The following is a 22,765-nucleotide window of genomic DNA, read 5'->3' as shown; positions in this document are numbered from 1 at the left end:
CATTCTATTCTGGTATGCATAATAGTCACACATCGCTTAGAAGTCGAGGTTTATATACTCCTTCCTCCCTTAATCATCCGAGGTGTCTTTTAAGGACAAAATCGTGATGAAATTTCAAAAAAAGACTATAACTCAAATGTAATAATTGTTATTTCCTTATATCTGAATTGGGATGTTCTGCCAAACAACTTGTTTATATATTGTTTGTAGAAAAAGATTAGTAAATAAATGGTGATGTTTGGTATGCAAAATTGGTGTAAATTGTGAGAAAGAGTGAAACGAATTTTGTGTTACCGCTACAATTCCATTCCAAACTCAACTCAATGCTCTCTCGTTCTCTCAAACTCCCTTACTCACTCTTCTCCCTCCGTTCATTTCTCGTTCCAAACCCAATTCCTAACCTAAACCCTTCAATCCGACCCTCCCGACACCGTCTCTTCTCTTCTTCATGGCTATCCGAACCGGGAAATCCAATCATCCAATGGCCATCACTACCCACCCCAAACCCTCCTCCCCATCCCAACCCCAAGCCTACACCCGACCCTACCTCTCCAAACCTAAACGCATTCTCCCTCATTTCCAACCTCTTCACGGACCCTTCCGTCTCGCCCGGTCCGGTCCTCCACGCCAAACTCGACCGCTCTGCCATCGAACCGGACCCGGCTCTCCTTCTCGCCCTCTTCGACCGCTTCGGCTCGTCCCCCAAGCTCCTACACTCGCTCTTCCTCTGGGCCCAGACCCGACCCGGCTTCAGGCCCGGCCCGAAGCTGTTTGACGCCGTCGTCAATGCTCTCGCGAAGGCAAAGGAGTTTGACGCCGCGTGGAAACTCGTTCTCGATAACGTCGATGGAGATGGGGAAGAGGAAAACGAAAGCTTGGTTTCTGTTGGGACCTTTGCCATCATGATTCGACGCTATGCGCGTGCAGGTAAACGGATTATGTTCTTGGATTTAGGGTTTCGATTGTTCAATTTCAGTTTCGGTTTCGCCAATGTGCTTTGAGAGTTTTCAGAACTCAAATTGAGTGCGTTGTGTGTGTGTGTGTGTTTGGGGTTGGGGTTGGATTTGCGAAGTAGGATTTAATTGAAGTTGGTTTTCATGACTTGAAAAGAGGGTTTATAAACTTTTGAATTTTTAATTTTGAAAGTAAATTTGCTGTGAAAAAAAGTAAAACATAAGTTTTAGAATGTAGATTTTGTTAAGGCGACATTCTTTGGATTCATTGATGAAAATCATCTTAGACTTATCAGTGTCATTTCTATGCATTTCAAGTATAAAAGGATTAGAACCTAAGAATTTTTTTCATCGTACTCCTCCTGAATGTTTTTCCCAAATAAACTCAATTGAAAAAAAAAGGTAATTACCCTAATGAACCCTTTGCTAATTTGTTCATGCCAATTTAATGTACTGGAATTGGTTCTGGAAAGTCTATTTTTATTCTTTATTTGTTGCTCTTATAGTTGGAAAATAGGTCAAAATTCATCGGAAATTTTAGTTTTTTTTAAATTGTTGAATTTTAAGTTGGTATACTGCAAGTGACGGTGTAGTTTAGCCAATATGTTTTACGAATTTTCATTACTCAAATTATGTGTTTAGTGTTGTCCAAAATTGTTCTGTTTCTTTCTAACGATGAATGCTTTTTCCTTTTGAAAAAAAAATTCAGGTATGTCCAAACTTGCAATTAGAACTTATGAATTTGCTAGAAATAACAAGTCAATTGTGGATTCTGGCTCAGAAATGAGTTTATTTGAGATATTGATGGATTCACTTTGTAAAGAAGGATCTGTGAGGGAAGCATCAGAGTATTTCCTTTGGAGAAAGGAGTTGGACTTAAGTTGGGTTCCTTCTATTCGGGTTTATAACATAATGTTGAATGGATGGTTTCGATCAAGGAAACTCAAGCAGGGCGAGAGACTTTGGGAAGAGATGAAGAAGGAGAATGTGAGACCAAGTGTTGTGACATATGGTACCCTTGTGGAAGGATATTGTCGGATGCGTCGTGTTGAGAAAGCACTTGAAATGGTTGGTGATATGACCAAAGAAGGAATTGCACCAAATGTAATTGTATACAACCCAATAATTGATGCACTAGCAGAAGCTGGAAGATTCAAAGAGGCTTTGGGTATGTTGGAACGATTTCATATTTTGGAAATTGGCCCTACTGATTCAACATACAATTCTCTCATAAAAGGGTATTGTAAGGCAGCAGATCTTGCAGGTGCTAGTAAGATTCTTAAAATGATGATAAGTAGGGGTTTCATCCCAAGTCCCACTACCTATAACTACATTTTTCGGTACTTTTCAAGATGTGGAAAAATTGAGGAGGGGATGAACCTGTATAGGAAGATGATTGAGTCTGGTTATACCCCAGATCGGTTAACATACCATCTTTTGGTGAAGATGTTATGTGAAGAGGGGAAGTTAGACTTGGCAGTTCAAGTTAGCAAGGAAATGAGGCATAATGGATATGACATGGACTTGGCTACCAGTACCATGTTAATTCATTTGCTTTGCAAAATGCATAGGTTGGAAGAGGCTTTTGCTGAATTTGAGGACATGATAAGAAGGGGTATAGTTCCTCAGTATCTCACTTTCCAGGGAATGAAAGCTGAGTTAAAGAAACAAGGTATGACTGAAATGGCTCAAAAGCTTTGTAAGTTGATGTCTTCGGTTCCCTATTCTGACAACTTGCCAAATACTTATGGTGGAGACAGAGAAGATGCTCTTACACGAAGAAAATCTATAATTCGGAAAGCCAAAGCATTTTCTGATATGCTGAAGGACTGTAAGGATCCAAGTGAACTTCGTCAGTGGAAAAATTCATCAGAAAATGCTGTCTCAAGCGCAAATTCTATGATAAAGGATATTGAGGGAAAATGAAATACAGTAGAAGCTTGTATGATCTCAGTAAGCACTTAGCAGGGAGCAATTATGGACAGTTTGAAACACATGGGATTCAGTTTGCATTTATTCACGTTTGTTAAAAAACATTCTGGTGTACTTCCCTATGCAATTTGGAGGCATGACAACAAGGTAATATGGGTTCAGTGAACTGGTTTCCTGCTGTCATAACTACATTAACAAGTGCAAAACGAGTAATACAAAAAGTAGCTTCTTCTGAGCCACATTGTGGGTAATTTATGAATGAAGATGGCATCAACTGAATGCTAGCAGATCATACATTATTGTTTCTTGGAAGAACATGACTTATCCCAATTACACACTAGATAAGAAGGCTAACTGATCGCTTCAAGAATTCGCAAATCGTGGTTATTTTATTGTATGCAGGAGGAAAATGTCATCAATTGTTGAGTCAGACAATTGCTTCCACCAGCCTCTCACGGGGTCTGCTCAGAAGGTCATCAGACTTCAAAAGCTTCTATCAACAAGATATTGTGATAATAGATATTGCATTTATTTAATGTATATTATATTTATTCATCAAAAATACTTTTTGTAGAATGAAGTTCAATGTCTTGGTTATTCTTTTACTCTATTGTTGAGTCTATTATTGTACTGACCCTTGAAGACTCATGTTCAACACATTATGTCGATCTAGTGTATGGAATTTTGGATATATAGAAAGTCTTAGATCCATTTTTTATTGGGGTCATTGTATTATAAAAAAGACCTATCTTCAATTTCTTTAGGATTATTGATTTGGATTTTAAAAGATAAAAACAAAACCAATCTATCATATGTATATGAAAGTGGCACAGTGAGAATATTGTTTTCTTTAATGTTCAGGGTAAATTGTTTAAAATTATACAACTTTCTTTTTTTTCATTTTTTAATAAAAAAGTGTAATCTCATTTAGAATAACATCTTGAAGTGATTGGCATAACCAAACAATATGTAAAGTATGTAGAAATAGATTATAAAAGCTGTAATTTAAAATTAATTTAGAGTTATTATTGACCTCTTAGAAAAGCAAACAATTTTAGCTCATTTTTTAAGAAATTGTTGATTTGATAAAAAAACTCTATACAAATATTTCCTATAATATAGAATAAACATATAGATATTCTTGAAGTACTAACAAACGTAAAAACTGTATAGTATTTGATGAAAACTCATCTATCCTTGAAATATTTGGCTAAGAAGATTGGAAGGAAAAAAAAATAAATCTCAGAAGACTCTCATCTCAGGGAGAATTAATTGTTGTTTGCTCTTCCATTTTTTTTCTAGTTTTATAAACATTGTATACAATAGTATAAACTTTATTTTGGGTTTATATTTGAGCCATTTCCTTTGACTATGTTTTGGGCCAATGAAAATTGGCCCATGTATTGGGCCAATTTGAGTAGGGTGTAAATAGAAAAAGAAAGAGTCTAACTAGAGTTACAATTGGGTTCCTCAGACCCAATGCAACTCTAAACCATCTAAGGTGCACAATAGATTACTAGAGTGCAAATAGAAAGCATGGAGTGACAAGGAATGCATGAAAGTCCGCATGTCATCTCCTTAATGGAGATGATTCCCACCAAAGTCAAAAGACCATTTGTCTTCATGGGAATGAAAATGATTCTCAAAAGTTAGAGGATGACACTTGTCAAACTCTAATTTGAGAGGATTTACTCTAATTAGAGAGTCACTTGTCCTTTTATGTGTGGAGAGTTTTTAGGGTTAAAACTTGCACTTTGGTTGCCCATAGCACTATAAATTAGTAGCCCCCTTTAAATTAGCTTTGAATAGACTATTGAATTGCTGCCAAAATTTCAGTCTCAACTAGTCTCTTAACTCACTCTTTACTAACCTTATTTTAAAGTATTTTATCAAGGAACCTTTTAGGAGTTGGCCTAACCTCTCTTAAACTTCATTATCATTTTCCATACACCAATACTTCACTGTTTCTTTCACTCATTTTAGCAACTCAATCCCACCAAATTTCAAACCCCAAAATACAAAACAAAAGACTCATAGCAATGCAAGCTAGGATTGCATCAATGTTGTATCATCTGTCAGATGAAACACTTGCATCTTGCATTATTTATTGTTGAAAAAAGATATAAGAATAATTGGCTTCAGAAGGGGGGTTGAATGGAGCCTGAACTCAATTTTCAACTGATAAAACAAGCAAATAGATGAAAAAAAACAAGACATAAATTTATACTAATCTTCCATTGAGACCAAGATCTCTCAAGATGTGATTAAAAACACTCTTAAAGAGAGAATAATGAAAGCTAATAGGGTATATTTCACAGTGTGAAGGATTTATATTGTTTAGTGCACAACCCATATGACTATACACTTTATGCATTAAATGTGATGCTCAAACTGTTTTTGTACAAAATGATTTTCTAAATTTGGTTCCTTTTCTTCTTCAGATTGTAAGCCTTTATATAGTCTTAAAAAATGATGATTGTTGAAGCTTGTTAATTGTAAGACTTAAAGACAACACAAATCTCACTCTACACTTCATCCTTTTGGCATTAGACGCTTCAAATAAAAAGTTTTAATATGAAGATTTATTGTGCGTCTTGAGTTCTATCTATTAATGTTGAACTTCGAAATCCTTCTATACTAGTCTATTTTTTAACGTTGGAGCTTGATTTTTCTATACTTGAAGTCTGTGTAAATCTCACATTGTAGCTTCTTCATTTTTCCATTAGACACTCCAAAAGGAAACTATTTTTTGATCTTTTTTGCGCATCTTAAGTGGTGAAACCACTTCTGGAAACAATTTTAATGTGATTCACAATAATAATCAACATTGAAACAATTAGGTTTAATCCGAATAAGAGATTTAAGTTCAAAATCTTCATTTGAAAACTTTGTATGCAAAAACCTAATGGTAACATATTTCAAAATCTTTCCTTCTAATTATAAATTAAAATGTTGAATTATATCAGTCTTAATATGAGATTTAATTTATCAAAACATAATTTCGAATCAAATTGAATCTATCTCCTATTTTAAAAAACTTTCTTTGTTAAAATTGCGTTTTTGAAAACTTTCCGACCTGACATAACTTTTTAACGATGAAGCATATCAGTATTTTAAAATAGGATATATTTCATTTGGAAGACATTTCATTAAAATATAATCCAGAATATATATTAAGTTTTTGAGAGCCTCGAATTTAGTTTTGTACTTTGAAAACTTTCTAGAAAAATTTAATCAGGACATCTATCTGAAAACTTTGATTTATATGATATCAAAATGAGTTTAAAAAACATTCCAAAATCATTAGTAAACATTTTCAGAACATAAAAATTGAGTATAGAAACTCTCTAATGCGTTATACCGTTTATCATGAAAATAAAGACGAAATCGTCTAATGAAAAGATGAACAATAAACTGTCTAACATGTATGAGAAGATTGGATCATCTAACATGTTTTGTTCCTTGAGATCGTCAAGTGAATTGAGCTTCTCTTAGACCATCTAGGAAGTTCAACATAAAGACATCGTCTAACATGTTTAACATAGTGAGATCGTCTAACATGTTAAAATTGTAGACTTGTCTAACTCTTTTGAACACAATGAAACTGTCTAATGAGTTTTACTCTGAGAGATCGTCTAACATGTTTAATCTCAATATATCATTTAATATATTTATATTTAAATATGCATATGAAGTAAATTTGTTATAAGACTTAGCACACCTTATAATGTTTGTTATCATCAAAAGCTTTATCAAATCTTCATAGACGTAATTATCATCATAAGACCACCTAGTGGGGTATTAGACCGTCTAACAATGATTAGACCGTCTATTGCCTTAACAAAAGACTACCTTATAACAGACGAATCATGACCATGCTTTATAATTTTTTGTTTTTAACCCTTAATCAAGATCATGTGATGTTCGACCTTTTCTCTAACAGGTTCCACTATATAAAACAAGTTACAAGTATTATTATTGCCACTACTTGCTTAACAAGTTACAAAGTCTCTCTAGGATAACTACACAAAACCTCTTCAAGTTAACCCCTTAAAGTTCCTCTAAGTTCAAAATGAGAGTACACAAGGGTTCTCTGAACAAAGTACAATCTCTTCAGGCTATACAGTAATAAGATGTTGTAAAAGTGAATATGAAATATGTGTTCCTTACTTTAAAGAATACTCCTTTGCAATTATGAAGAGTTTACAATTAAGTGATATTTTTTTCCTGTCATTTAGAAGATTAACTAATTGTAGCATTGGAAATATTTTCTTCGCATACACGTAAGATTACTTATTATATCTTGGAACCTTAGTTTTTTTTTTTTTTTTGCATCGTAGTACTTCCTTACATAGGTGTTTGAAAAGAATTGTTGAAGGTTGCATGCATAAGAGCGTTTTGACTCAACTTTTCCAAATGTTGATGACTAATTGTTGACATCCTCTAACTTGTAGTATGATGAAGTGATTAGATCACACTCTTTATGTTTCTATCACAAACAATACACTTTTTTGCACATTGATGATGATTTAGTACTTGTGTCAGAATCTTCATGGAGATTCGTTCTAAGTCAACTGTAGACATTAGACAATACAACATCCCAAGAATACATCTAATATTGAACATTTTCATCAAGCGTTCATTCTACTTGAATTGGGTCGCTTATTGTTGGCCTATTCAACAAAGTCGTCTACTCTTAGTTCTCTTCATAGAGTTGTATGCTCTTTATTCCTAGTCTTTGGTGTTACATGTGTCTATTTAGGCTAAAAGTATCTTCATTTTATCTTTGTTTTGTGTTCTCTTTAGGCTTCTTAATAAAAGATTGTTTTAATAATATCTTCATGGACCTTTATTTTCCTTGTCATAAGGATAAACTTTTAAGGTTAAAAGTGATATGGTCGTTCATTGATGAGATATATACTAAAGAACTTTGTTTATTGATATTGTGGTCATCTAACACTTCTTGTGATGGAGGACCATCTTCACTTTCAAGCCACCATACTGTCAGCTAAGAGTAGAAGATCAAACACAAAAATATATAGAAGAAGATCTGCCTTAGTTTGTATAAATTTGTAAATAGTAGAATAAGTTGAAAATAATTCCAATGCACTCTAGAAACCTTTACTTAGCCATTAAGTAAAGGATTCTAGAGCACCTTTAGGAGAACTACACGGGTTAGTTGCCTTAACCTTCACCAAAGTTAAGTTCCTCTTAACTAAGGTGAAGGCATACAAAGAGGCATGATTAGGAGTTCCTTTAGCCTATAAATAAAAGGTTTTCCTTATTATATTCCTTAATCTTGGATTAATGAAACTGTTTTATGAATTTTCAACAAAATTCTCTCCAACTCTCTCTTTCTAAAATGCTCCCAAGCATAATAGAAAATTCAAGGAAGTTGGTCTAAGCTCTTTCTTGGCCTCTTGCACCTAAAATTGCCCATTCCTCTTGTCCTTTTCCAAACCTATTTAGTGTTTTCCTCTATCTCCTACAAGTCTTCTGCTACCTCCATCAATCCCTTCCAAAACTCAAGATCCGAGTTGCATCATCTTGTTTTCTTTGTAACATACATTCAACACTTCTTGAAGCCTTATCTCATCTTATTAGCCCTTTTATATTTCATTGTAATAGTGTTTGTAGTGTGTCCATATGTTTTGGTAATGTTTTGGTAATGATATTTTGAACTTACACTTCAACTTTTGTCTATTGTCTATTGTGTATTAAATAAAAGTAAATTAAATACAATACATATACTTTGTTATAATCAAAATTTGAATGTAAAATGACAAAACTTAAAGTATTAAAACTTTCATCTTATAAAAACTTAATTCATTATTAATTTTTTAATATAGATTAGCTCTGATACTATATCCAGATTTGATATACATGATGACACTGAATGTTGCCAAAAATTATATCATCACAAACTTAAGCAATGTGGTGCTATACACTTTTCATGAGAAAGGAATAAGAAAAGGGAAACCGAGAAAAAGTAACCTTAACAAATTTAACAACCAAATAATAACATGAAACAATATTGTTAACATTATCATATTTTGCATTATTTAAATCTATATTTAATTACTCATTTATTTTATAATTTTTTATGTAATTTAACTATTTAATTAGAAAAACCTTTTAATATTAAGATTCTTACATTATCTTTGAGTCCTACATTTATCATTTATCGTTTGAAATTTTCCTAGTAAAGAATATAAACAATTAAAATAATATATAAAATTAAAATTAAATATAAAACTTTTATCAATTTAAATACATATTATTTGATCAAAGTAAATTTTATGTAATACACTTAATTTAAATATGAATTCATAATATTCCAAATATAATTGGAGAATTATAACAATACCAAAATACAATACCTAAGATTTGTCTATATTTTACTAATAAAAAGTAAAAAAAAAAACAAATACTCCCTTCTTTTCCCTTCCTCTCTCTCTCTCTCTCTCTCTCTCTCTCACACGCTTATTCTCCTTTTCTTCTGCTCTTCTCTGTGTTCTGTTCTTCTCTCTCTCTTCAGTGCGGAGAAGAACCTGAAGCAGCCATGAAGAATAACACGAATATGCAATGGCTTTGTTGAGAGAATGGCTCAGAAAAACAATGGCAACAACAACATTGTGACCCAACAACAACATCAACAGCTCGGGAAGCCCATGTTCCATGACTTCCTTGGCACCAAGAACAGCAACCCCATTCACTCCAATGTCCTTTATGGCCCCAAAACCCCTCATCTTTACGTCACCGCCTCCTCCCTGTCTTCCACCACCGTGTTCAGCGGCGCTGCCACCTCCGACCTCGCTTCTGGTGAGCCGGTTCCACCCCCATTTGCTTCAAAGCTCGATCTTTTCTTCTTCCCGCAAACCCCATCTGCTGCATTTTCATGGGTCGAGTTTGGATTTCTCAGTGGATGCTACTTGTTCGCTTGTGACTTCAGTTTCTCGTGTCTGTTTTCATTTGCACTTGTGTTGTTCTCTATCCTCAGTTTGGAAAAAAAAATATTATTTTAGTAAGGACTTGATGAAAAGAGAATGCCAAAACTAAAATTAAACTTTACTCATAATACATAATTTTTTCTTTTTTGAAAAAACTAAATAATGAAAATTCTGCAAATTATTATATCCTGGAATTGTTGAGAAGTTTATGAGTTGGGTGAATTTGGTAGGTTGTGTTGTTCTTTCTTTTCTCAACAAAGTTGTTTGAGTGTGAGTATTTGTTTTTATTTAGAAAATTTCCTTCTCCACTGTTAACCATTCACCCAGTGTGTATTTATGTGGTAGGATCATTATCTTGTAAGTTTTTACTTTTTTTTGTTATTTATTTAAATTTTTTAGTAGGTATATGCTGGTTATATTTTCTGCATAATAGTTCATACTTGTATAAAAATCTTTTGATTTAAAATTGAGCAAGATATCTGAATCTACTCTAGGTGTTTCTGTTGTTTAACCTTGTGCACTGGATAACAAAAACTGATGATATCAACTTTTAGTCTTCTTTTCATAATGGTGATGCCGATTTCTATTGCTTTTTTCTGTTGTAATTCTTGGATTTTTCGTTGAATACATTGGTGTTCTTAGTCCGATATTTATTTTTTAAAATATTTAAACTATATTGTTGAAAATTAAAAATGGATGTTTTAAGTGTTTTCGATTTTCAGTTGAGTGTAATGCTTTTTTTTCTTCATCAATTTGATAGAAAGACACACAGGGAATCATCTCGTGGGAGTTCCATTCTATGGTCCAAAGAGTGATTTCTGTGGCACTGAGATAGGTAACAGAGTAGTGAGGAACAATAGAAGTAATTCTGATACCACTTTTATCGGTTCCTCCAGAGATTCCTTCCAAATGGTCCCTCATTCCCTTCAAAACTCACAGTCGATGAAGGTCTCACATAATTCTTCATCTGTTTCATTCATATGACCAAAATGGAAACACGTTTTGCTTTTGCCTTCTGTTGGTTAATACTTGAACTTGGCTTGGATACAGATGCTCCGGAATGCAGCTACAGCTGATTGCCTTAGAAGGTCTAATGATGATGCTGTGTTTCTTCCTGTGCAGTCACTGAAGCCAACCAGTGGTTCTCAGAAATTGCAGACTCCCACTGGAACTATGTCTGATGCAAATAAATGGGATCGATCCATTCTCATGAATTTTGGTCCTTTCATGCAGCATCCACCTCATGTTGGTCAATTAGCGCCTCTTATGGACCAAATAACTTCAAACAAGAAGAGTGATACCAGTGCTGGTCCTTCATTTATCTCTCAGTTAGCTGCTGATGAAGGGTCTAGAACCGGAATCAAGGGCCCTGGGCTTTTGAGTTCCATGAACACAATCAATGCTGTCACTGATAAGACTTCTTCCATTCTTGGTGGCAGCAGACCAAAGCCTGTGACAGACATAGTAGACCCAGAATCTTCCACAATTCTCAAGTAAATCTATTAATATAGTTTCTGAATTGCCCTTCTATTTTTACATGCCCTCTATGATTTTACCTTGGAAATGGATTTTATGCATTTGGGTAATGGCTGCAGTCAAGGTGGCTCATCATCTGCCAGCTGTCAGATGACTATTTTTTATGGAGGTCAAGCTCATGTGTTTGATGATGTACAGCCTAATAAGGTCAGTTCTTTATGTTAGCGAGGCTTATCTGTTTTCTGAATTTAGTGAAATGTGGACTGAAATTAGTTTTTATTTATAATTTGTAATCATCTAGGAATGAAAATTTGTGTCTTGAAATTTAGTCTTTGATTTACTTGTGTGTGAGGACTAACGACCACTCTTCCTTTACTAATTAAACTGTGGAAGCAGCCTTTTTCTTCAAGAACTTTTATTTCTTAGGGAAGTTAACTGCCATTCTGATTTCAGTTGAGATTCATGTCTTGAATGCTGCATGTGCTCAAGTTACAATTCTTGCTGGAAAAAAGCTATTGACCTATAGTATATATGATAAATACTGGACCAGTGATTGAAAATGTTAGAACAGAAATGAAATTGCACTGCATTTTTCAATGGCTACTCTCCGATCAATATGATGCAGAGGTAGAAGATGACACAATGGTTAGTTTCTCTGGGTATTTGAGAGACCCTGATCTCTCCCAACAAACCAATTCTTATTCCCTAAACAAGCTATCCTCCTATCTTGGTTTCCCTCCCTTTGGTTAGTTACTTGCCTAACTATAATATTCTGTAAATTATTGAATAATGTCTATTGAGTCTTTGCTGCCAACCTATTCCTTCTTCGTTATAGTTATTAGAGGTACTATCAATACATGCTTTGGTGCCCTGGAGGCTACCGTTAATCAGCCTCTTACACTTAATGAGATAGAATACCTATTCATGCAAGTTTTTCAATTTAGTGTTCAAAAGTGCATATTTTGTTTTACTGTTAAAGTCAGTTTGCAATTAAATTTTCAAAATGTTGCTTAGTTTTGGAAGTTTGCAAATTATGATCTTTGGGAATGAATGGTGATTCAGAGCTAAGTTCAGTCATCTGTGTGGTTATGCTTAGTTTTTTTTTTTTTTTTATATTATTATTATTATTATTATTATTAAGTCAGAAATCTGTTTTTCTTTTCAGATATATTTATTGTTAACTTCAATGTAACGATTTTGTCATAGCAGGTTTTTAGAAGCTCAAATTTGTTATTTCTTTTTTATATTTTCTACTTCCTTCTTCTTATGCCAGTTGCATTTGTGTTGCTTTTTTGTATGTGTGTAACCATTGCCTTCACAATAGAGGAGACTTAATGATGTTTGTCACGCACTTTAACAGCTTTCAGATCATAAAATGGGAACTGAATGATGTTATGCAATAACAGCTCATAGTGTTTTCAAACCTCAAAATGATAACTGGTAAATTGTTACTGTTAAAGGTAACTACATACCCCATACAAACAGTATGGTATAGTGATAGTCTGAGTGTAAGAAACATAACTGAAATGGGCACCAGTTTTCTTATCACCGGTCAAATAGCATGAAATGAAAATGGCACCTGCAAGCAGTCCTTCCAAGTGCTGAAAATGTATTGCTTGAGAGATGCAACTTGGTAATTCTAAAGTGTTAGCAGCAATCAATCTTTTCCCTAGTGTTCATATTTCTTGAATTGTTGATTTTGAGCAAATATCCTTTCAGACAATTTATCTCTTAGTTTTACTATTAATTCCAAATCATGTGAGGATCTATTAGATTGTATATTCTAGATTGATACCTGGTTTACTTTTTTGTACAGCTGTTAATTAGACTTGTGCTGTAAACCATGAGGAGTGTACAAGTATTGAAAATACTAAATACATTGACATGGTTTGCATAATAGCTAAGTTTTAATATGAAGCATAGTAAGTTATGATAGAGTTTAATATTTATGCATAGAAAAAAACTTTCACTGTTGATCAATCAAATAATTGTTTATATGATTTTTAAGGTAATTATTATGAAAGTCAATGAGCTTACTATTAATCTTTTAGACTATCAGTGTATAGAGTGTTATCTATGCATGTTCAAGTAGCTTTATAACTTCTGCATGTTCTCTGATGAATGCAGGCTGATGTTATAATGGCTTTAGCTGGGTCAAATGGTGGATCTTGGACCACAACATTCTCGTCCAAATCTTCTGTAAAGCTACACCATGATAGCAACTCGCAAAGAAATTCTAGTCATGCCACTGAACCAGGTCATGGACTAACTTCTACAACAGGTATGCATCATATCATATCATACTTCATGAAGATGGTGTTGACAAAATACAAAATCTTATTTCTTATAGGTCAAATCTGGTTGAAATTTCATGATTTTGGTTGTGGCATGATTCCTTAAAGGCAGATACTGACGCCACTGGCTAAGGAAATAAAAATTGATTTATTTATTTATTGAAAAGTAAAACATTTATTATATATAATGATTACATTTTTCTATCAGTATACTTTGACAGTACATGTTTTTATACATATTTGATATATTTATGATTGTTGAACTATTGTGTAAGTATGTATTTGAGTAAATATTGGATTGAAAAATATAAATGTCAATCTATTTGAAAAATTATATAAAAGCTTTGATGATAAATAAAGTGAAATGGAGGGAATACTTTTCAAAATAGTATTTATTTTGTGTTTCTTAACAAGTACCCTGTCCACACTTGGGTGGTCATGGATTGGATTTTTTAAAAGTTCCAATAAAATAGATTGGATCTAAAATCCAGATTCATTTTAACTAAATCAAATTGATTTTAATTTTTTCAATTCAATTTAAATTGGATTAAATCTAGATTAAATTCACTTTATCAATTAGATTAAATCTGATGGGGGATCGGCGTAATCGAACTGATGTGGGTTCAACCCAACTCAGTTTGACATGGTCATGGGGCCAACTTGACTTGGCCCGACCTGGCCCAGTTCGTCTCGATTCCAGTTAGGCTCGTTTGGACTTGGACTATTTTGAACTTGGCTCGATCTGGGCACAACCTAATCTAATTCTGATTGAACTTGGCTTGACTTGGACCCAACATAATATTACAGAACAATGCACAAAATGTATCAGAGACATTTACAGAGGCATAGATAAAGCTATGGAGGTCTGAGATAAGAGAGGAAAGAAAGAGAAGAGAGAAATCACTAGTATGAGAAACGAAAATTGTGTATTATTGATGTGAGCATAAGCTTTATATACAATAGGTGCAAAAAAGGAAAAGCGAATAACAGAAAAAACAATAAGGCCCAAGCCAAAGCCCAAACCCAAACCCAAAACAGATCAGAAAACTAAAACTGAAATAAGAACTAATTAACAGAAAAATAAAAACTAATTTTGTCACATAACTCGATTGAACATGGGACCAAGTTGACTCAGCTCAACTTGGGTTTTGGTCGATTCAGCTCGGTCTGACGTGGGATTGACTCAACTCAACTCAACATGGCCATAACTCGATGTGGGCCTAATGTCTCGGCCCAACATATGCTTGACTTGGCTCAATCCATCTCGATCCTACTTGGGCTCTACTCGACCTTGACCCACTTAGACTCAGCTCCCGATTAGACTCGACCTGACTTGGGTCTAGCCCAACTCAATTGATGGTCGGCCTATCCCGACTCGGATAAACTTGGTCATAGGTTGACTTAGGTTGGCCTGATGTGGGATCAACCTAACTTAGTTTGACATGACCCTGATCCGATGTAGGAACAATGTCTCGGCCCAACACAAGCCTAACTTGACTTGGTCAGACCTGATCCAGTCTATCTTGCTCCCACCTAGACTCACATGGGCCTAGCCCAACACGGCTGAACATGGTCTCGCCCTGACTCAGCTTGAATTCTCCTCGGGCTAACTCAACTCGACTTGGGCTTGGGTCGACTCAACTCGACATGGGTCCGGATTGACTTGTCTTGGCCTAGGCTCTGGCTAACTTAGCTCAACCTGTGCTTGGGGTCAACTTGTCTTGACCTTGGCCTAGGCCAACTCGACTTGACCTATGCCTAAGCCTACTCAACTCGACCTAGTCTAGATTGACTCAGCTTGACCTAAGCTTAGGCTAACACCGATTCAACTCGATCTGAGCATGGGCTGACTTGACTTGAGCCCGGGATGACTCCATTTAACTTGGACCTAAACTGACTCAACGCTACCTAGGTCTTGGCCTACTTGACTTGACCTAGGCTCAACTGACTCAACTTGACCTAGGTTCGAGCCAACTCAACTCGACCTAAGCCTGAGGCCAACTCAACTTGAGATAGGCCAAACCTGGCCAACTCATCTCGACCCGGCTCGAGAAGATTGGGCTCAACCTAGGAATGGGCTGACTCAGCGCAACCTAGGCCTGTGTTAACTTGGGTTCGGGCCAACTCGGTTTGACTTGGGTTTAGGCCAACCTGGCTCGACTTGGGCCTGGGTTGAGTCGACTTTAGCTGGGCCAAGCCCGACCAACTCAACTTGATGTCAACATGGGTCAACTCAATTCGAATCTTGCTTGGGTCGACACAATCGACTTAGGTTGATAGAACTCGATTAGTGCTCGGGCCTAGTTGACTTGACATGTGTCTGAGCCAATTCTAACTATAGTTGGTTCGGGTTGATTTGACTTTACCTATGCCCGAGCTGACTGTGCTTGACATAGACTTGGACTAACTTTAATCAACTTTGGCCCGAGCCGTCTTGGCTCGACTTGGGGTTGGTTCGACATTACTTGACTTAGGTATGGCCAATGCCTACTTTGCTTGACCTGGGCTCGAGTTAAATTGATTCACTGGACTTGACCTATTCTTGGACTTACTCTGTTTGACTTGGACTGAGCTGACTTGGCTCAACCTGGGCCTAAAGTGACTCGGCTGGACTTGTGCACGGGTTGATTTCGCTTGACGTGGGTTTGGGTCAACTCAGGTCAACCTGAGTCTAGGTTGACTTGGCTCAACTTGGGTCGTGCCGACTTGACTCAACTTGGGCTAGGGTCGACTCAACTAGAATTAGTCTCGGGCCGACTTGACTCTACTCGACCTAGGTCGTACCTGACTTAGCTCAACCTGGGTTCGAGTTGACCCAACTTGACTTGGTCTTGATTGGGCTATGCTTGATCTGATCTTGATTGGACTAGGATCAACCTAGGCCTTGCCCAATTTGGCTAAATGTGGATCCCTAGGACTCAAATGAATGTGGACCTGTCTCGACTTGACTGAATCTGGGCTTGCCTCGACTTAAAATCTAAATCCAATTAATGGATTGGACTTAAAATCTAAAAATTTGGATATTTGAATTTAACATAAATCAATTTAAATATACTTAAATTAATATATATTTAGATAATTATGGATTATATTTGATATTTTTGACTTTTGCTGACCCTGACCTTTCATTAAAAAAGCCTTTTGTTCTTTGGCATTGAAGTTTAATTGGTTTTTATTGTTCAGTTTGTTATTAATTGCTTAACAACTAGTTGTAGCCTTGTAGGGGCACATCAAGGAAGTGTTGGAGCTAAGGATACAAGAAAATCTGGTTCAAGCTGCAAATCCCAGTTCTAAAGACAAGAACACAATGATATAGTTTGTGTAGAAGGTTTTCTTTATTTATTAGAATACTTTAGACCTTTCTACAATTCTGACGACTACTGTGTATAATCCTCTCCTTTTGTGTAATTTTGTTCTGTGTTTTCAATAATTTTTAGTATTTACTGTCTAAAGGGGCCTATTGGATATATATATCCTATAATACATGAAGGTCTTTCAACGGAAAATTAACATAAATGGTTTTATTTTCCAAATTTACAGAAATGGATAGATTTAAAATATATAAATAAATGGGTAAGAAGTTTGTGAAACATAATTTGAACGTTTAGATTATGTTTTAAAACACGGTTTTTGCGACATCCTTCTACTTCCATAACTATTTTTAAAATATGAATGATTGTCATCTCTTGATTTTTCTACATTCCTGTACAAATATCTCATTTCCCATGTACCACGATAAATATGAAAAAAAAAAAATTAGGTAATATTCAGTTCTTCAAATTATTTGTGCCAACGTTTAGAAAGACTTAAATAAAACAACACATAAGTATATATATATATATATATATATATATATATATATATTTATATGCTAAAATATAACAAATACTTTTTTTTATTAGAGACCCCATTTGAGTAGAGTTATGATATTTTGATAGTTTTATCATTTAAAGGGTGAAGGAGAATACATAATTCATATATCTAGGGTGTATAGTATTTATTTATTTACATGGGTAGGGTTAGGTTGGATTCTTTCCAAACCGTCACCAAGCTTAATTAAAATAGTTTAGGTTAGATTCAATGAGGTCTAATCTATGTGTCTACTAAATCTAGATTGAACCAATTTATCAATATTACGTTAGATTCGGTTAATTTAATGACAATCAAGTTGTATATATATGCGCTTTGGAGGAAGTTCAAAAGTTGAGACTTACTAATGTTTGACTGAAATGTGATTCTACCTTGATTTGTGTTGCGTTTACTGTTAGGACAAATGTTCATTGGATGCTTTGTAATCGATGAAATATTTGTCTTAATTATTGTGAAAAAATCAGGTTTAGGGTTATTCATATTTTTCGTGAAGGGAATGCGTGTGTTGATAAATTGGCTAATTTAGGATTTATTCATAAAGAATCATTTCATTGGTATAAAATGTTTCCATCTAGTCTGTTCTTAGAATTCTTTATTAATAGGTATAGTCTACCTATGTATCGTTTTTGTTAACATATGAGTTTTGGTCTAGTCCCCCCATATTTTTGTATTTTTTTTTTAATAATACTTTTTTTCATGTGATGACAAATGATTGTTGTTATTAGAAGTGTTAGCCTATCTAAGATGTCAAGTACCACAGTGATGTCTAACATGAAAACTTTTTAGAAGAAAAAACAGTTTTATGTTGAACCTTAGGATATCAGCGTAAATATCCTAATTTTCAGCCAATATCTTAAGCGTTCAAAATAAATATGAATATTTACATTTGAACTTTAAGATATCCAACCACATATGTTTAAAATATTTACAAAAATACTTACACCTTATATTTACATGTCTAAAACTCAATAAAATAAGTTTGGATAAAATAATTTGGGTTAAGGTGAGTTTGAGTTGGTTTACTATTTCTGTGGATATTTTTAAACCCTAATGATAACAAGTTTTTAATTTTTTAAATATGGTCTAGATAATTATAAAATAGTTTTAGAATATCATTTAACAACTAATAATAATTAATAAGTTTATTAATTACATTATCTTAAAACTATGTATATTAAATTAATAATATTTTTATTGATTAATCATCTAAAATATTTAAACCGACAATATTTAATGATTAAATTCTTGATTTTTTAAGATACACCAATTGTTGTTGGTTGGCTTAACCGACACGAATTTAGATGCATGCCAACTAAAAGCCACTGCATTCCTTTAGGGTTTCTACAAATTTTGGTCATCTCCTTCATGATGGGTCTTCTTACTCAGGATTCCTTCGTTTCTCATGTGATTGTGACTTATCTAAGAATTGTTATAATTAATTATGACTTTATAAACAAACTAAATATGTGTATTTCGCCTTAAACTATCATAGTTTCTATGACTTGAAAACATGGAAGAAATTTTGTATGTTGTCTTTGTCACACCACTTGTATTAATGGAGAAAAACACAGTTTATAACACAACAACCAAATTATTAATAGAACCAGTGTTTGTATTGTAAGTGAAACAAAAATATAGAAGATCTTCCAGAGAAGTTCAGAGAAGGTATAGACGACAATTATGAACAAAATCATCGTTTATACCATTTTCTAGATCTTCTATGTTTACTTATATGGAGTCATCATAAATTACGGTTATAATCAAAATCGTACTGTATGAGACACTATAGACGACAATTACGATTTTAGTTATAACCGTAGTTTATGATAAATTTTTTTTTTCTTTTAGTTCAATTTGTTTAATATGTTTCCTTCTCTTAGTTAACTTATTTTAAAAGTTTAACCAATCATACAACCATATTCACATTTATTCAAACAATCACACATATATATATATATATATTTTGATAAATCATTTACATCCATCAATATATATTTTTGTCTACTCCTATCTATTTGTCTAGTCTCTTAACATTAGAACCATGTAATACAACATATTGTTTAAGAAGATATAAACTAAACTTATATTATTCATCATTTATCCTAGAGTGTTACCGAGCCTAATGAAATATGTGGCCCAATCATTCCTCACATAGTCCAATGAGGTCGAATTTCGTGGTTCAACATCCATAAAATACCACAAGGATAATGATACATTGACAACTTCAATTTTTTATAGAACCACATTACAACTCCCAATACTATTATTTTAATATTTTTTTATTATAAGAAAATGATAAAAAATGGTAAGAAGAAGAGATGTTTCTTATTCTTATGTGTATATGGTTACATCACTCATGTATAGTAAATATATAGGGAGTTTCTCTCTCCAAATTACAATCTAATTAGGTAGGGATACTAATCATGAGATTCTATCATTATTAAATTAATTGCATATAATTGGGTACAATATCGTACAATATTGCATATAATTTGATAATTATTATTTCCTTAATAGTCCCCCTCAAGTTGGTAGGTGAAGATCATAAACCCCCAACTTGTGTCGTATCGTCAAAAATCGTTCCTTCCCTAGTGCCTTTGTAAAAATATATGCGAGCTGATACTGTGTCGGTACATATGAATGACTGATTATCCCAACTTGTAATTTTTCTCGCACAATGTGACAATCTATCTCGATGTGTTTTGAGCGTTCATGAAATACTGGGTTTGCTGCTATATGTAATGTCGCTTGATTGTCACAGAAAAGTTGAGCTGGCAAGTTACATGACACCTTTAAATCCTGCAACAAATATCACAACCAAACTATCTCCAAACAAGTATTGGCCATCGCGCGGTATTCTGCTTTCGCTGATGATCTTGATACGTTTGTCTGTTTTTTTGACTTCCTTGAGATAATAGAAGAACCAAGAAAAATGCAATACTCAGATACTGATCTCCGAGTTGTCTGACAACCTCCCCAGTTTGAGTCACAATAAGCTGTGATACTTTGATGTACTTTAGGACTCGAATTGCGACATCCCAATGAGGTTTTCGTGGATACTGTATATATTGACTTAGGGTCCGAACTGAAAATGCTATGTCAGGTCGAGTAACCGTAAGGTATATAAGTCGTCCCACGAGTCGCCTGTATTCGTCTGGTGTGAGTTTTAGGTATTATTCCATTGGAAATTTGTCTGGACAAGCACCTGTGAGTCCCGTATCCTGCAAAATATCAAGCGCATATTTTCTTTGGGACATGTAAATACCAGCTTTGGAACGGGAAAATTCAATCCCTAGAAAATATTTTAGTTCTTCAAGATCTTTAATGCGAAATTGTTGTAATAGACAATCTTTAACACGCTGAATTTCTGTCAAATCATTTCCTGTCAAAAGAATATCATCCACATAAATCAAAAGGGCAGTAAATGATGAATTATTCTGTCTTGTGAATAGAGAGTAATCTGTCTTGGACGGTTTAAATCCTATAGATTTAATCACATGAGAAAATGTTGAAAACCATGTTCGAGATGCTTGTTTGAGACCATAAAGGGATTTGTTGAGTCGACATACAATGTTCTCCCCCTTTCGATGATGCCCGGGTGGCAAGTCCATGTAAATAATTTCATGCAATGTGCCATGTAAGAAGGCATTTTGCACATCTAGCTGGTGAGTAAACCAATTTCTGGTCGCTGCAATGGTGAGGAGACACCTCAAAGTTGTTAATTTTGCTGTTGGTGAAAAAGTTTCAGAATAGTCGACACCTTCAACCTGAGTGTACACCTTTGCGACAAGGCGCACCTTATATCTGTCAACGTTGCCATCTGAGTTGTACTTTATTTTATAGACCCATTTGCATCCGATGGGTTTCTGCCCAGCAGGTAACGGTGTCAAGGTCCACGTTTGATTTAGCTGCAAGGCGGAAAGCTCTTCGTCCATTGCTTTTTGCCAATTTGGATCAAGGATAGCTTGAGCATAAGTGTGAGGTTCTTTAGTGGCTGTTATGTTAGCAAGATATGCACTATGTGTAGAAGAAAATCGTAAATTAGAAAGAAAATGATGCATAGGATACCTGGTTCCATTCGGTCAGTCTTGGGCAGTGGTTGAATGATTGGCTTGGGATCCCGTTACGTAGTTTTGAAGCCAGGAAGGTGGGGTTGATGTGCGACTGGATCGTCGAACAGGAAGGTCGGTTGTAGAAGGTTTGGTAATGGGTGTTAGACTTCTTGACATGGGAGAAGAAGGTTGGTCTACTGGAGGTTCAGGTGTATTATGACGAGTAGAAGAAGAAGGTTGGTTTGATGGAGGTTCAGGTGCATTCTGATGAGTAGGAGAAGAGAGTTGGTTTGATGGAGGTTCGGGTGTATTGTGACGAGTATGAGAAAAAGGTTGGTTTGATGGAGGTTCAGGTGCATTGTGATGAGTAAGAGAAAAAGGTTGATCGAGTGAATGTTGGACAAGAGTGGGTAAATCAATATCAATAGTGGGCAAAATACCTTGTAATGGAGGTGAGGATTGTGTCTGTGACTGTTGACAGAATGGGAAAACACTTTCATGGAAGATGACATCCCGACTTTCTGCATCTATATCAAATAATTTGTATGCTTTTTGACTGTGAGGATAACCAATGAAGATGCATTGTCGGGCATGCGAATCAAATTTTTGCTTAGGTGAAACAACAGTTGCGTAACAGAGGCAACCAAAAGTTTTTAGTTGAGAAAGTGAAGGTGGTTGATTATATAGTAGCTCAAAAGGTGATTTATTTTTCAGTAAAGGTGATGGCAAACGATTAATGATATATGTGGCGGTTAAAACGCATTCTCCCCAAAAATTCTAATAGTAAATTGGACTGAAATAGGAGGGCTCGTGCTGTATTTAAAACGTGTCTATGTTTGCGTTCTACTACTCCATTTTGTCGAGGAGTGTAGACGCAAGTGCGTTGACATTCAATACCTTTTTGAGAAAAAAATCATACATTGAAATAAATTCCAGTCCGTTGTCAACGCGGATGGTTTTAATAGATGTCTGAAATTGATTTTGTGCAAATGTAATGAATGACTCTAAGAGATGTTTGGTTTCAGATTTTTGATTCATAAGAAATAACCAAGTACATCTAGTATAGTCATCGACTATAGTGAGAAAAAAACGTTTTCCAAAATGAGTTGGGGTTTTATGAGGACCCCAAATGTCACAATGCAATAGATTAAATGAAGAATGAGATTTTATTGTGCTTAAAGGAAATGGTAGCGTTGTCCGTTTAGCTTTGGGACAAATACTACAATTATTATGAATGA

General features: G+C 34.7%; 2 protein-coding genes across 6 annotated transcripts; both read left to right on the top strand.

Annotated features, from left to right (window-relative positions):
* The first annotated feature begins 222 nt into the window (after positions 1-222).
* Positions 223-3,490, top strand: LOC137813361 (Pentatricopeptide repeat (PPR) superfamily protein). Its single transcript, XM_068615550.2, has 2 exons — positions 223-927; positions 1,663-3,490. Exons 1-2 carry the CDS (start codon positions 324-326, stop codon positions 2,877-2,879), a joined length of 1,821 nt encoding a protein of 606 aa, XP_068471651.2. The 5' UTR covers positions 223-323; the 3' UTR covers positions 2,880-3,490.
* Positions 3,491-9,333: 5,843 nt separating this feature from the next.
* LOC137813360 (protein TIFY 8) lies at positions 9,334-17,057 on the top strand. 5 transcript variants are annotated; one of them, XM_068615546.2, is made up of 6 exons: positions 9,334-9,707; positions 10,596-10,783; positions 10,886-11,328; positions 11,431-11,518; positions 13,439-13,592; positions 16,829-17,057. In XM_068615546.2, exons 1-6 carry the CDS (start codon positions 9,488-9,490, stop codon positions 16,897-16,899), a joined length of 1,164 nt encoding a protein of 387 aa, XP_068471647.2. In that variant the 5' UTR covers positions 9,334-9,487; the 3' UTR covers positions 16,900-17,057. The 5 variants fall into 5 exon arrangements, with proteins under 5 accessions (XP_068471647.2, XP_068471648.2, XP_068471649.2 ...); XM_068615547.2 differs by having other exon boundaries at positions 16,821-17,057; XM_068615548.2 differs by having other exon boundaries at positions 9,345-9,707; positions 10,958-11,328.
* Positions 17,058-22,765: the final 5,708 nt, after the last annotated feature.

Source organism: Phaseolus vulgaris, chromosome 1 (genome assembly GCF_051622355.1).
Source record: "Phaseolus vulgaris cultivar YP4 chromosome 1, ASM5162235v1, whole genome shotgun sequence".
NCBI classification, from domain to species: Eukaryota; Viridiplantae; Streptophyta; class Magnoliopsida; order Fabales; family Fabaceae; genus Phaseolus; species Phaseolus vulgaris.
The sequence above is the reverse complement of the archived record's forward strand: the minus strand, read 5'-3'. Positions and strand labels throughout refer to the sequence as shown.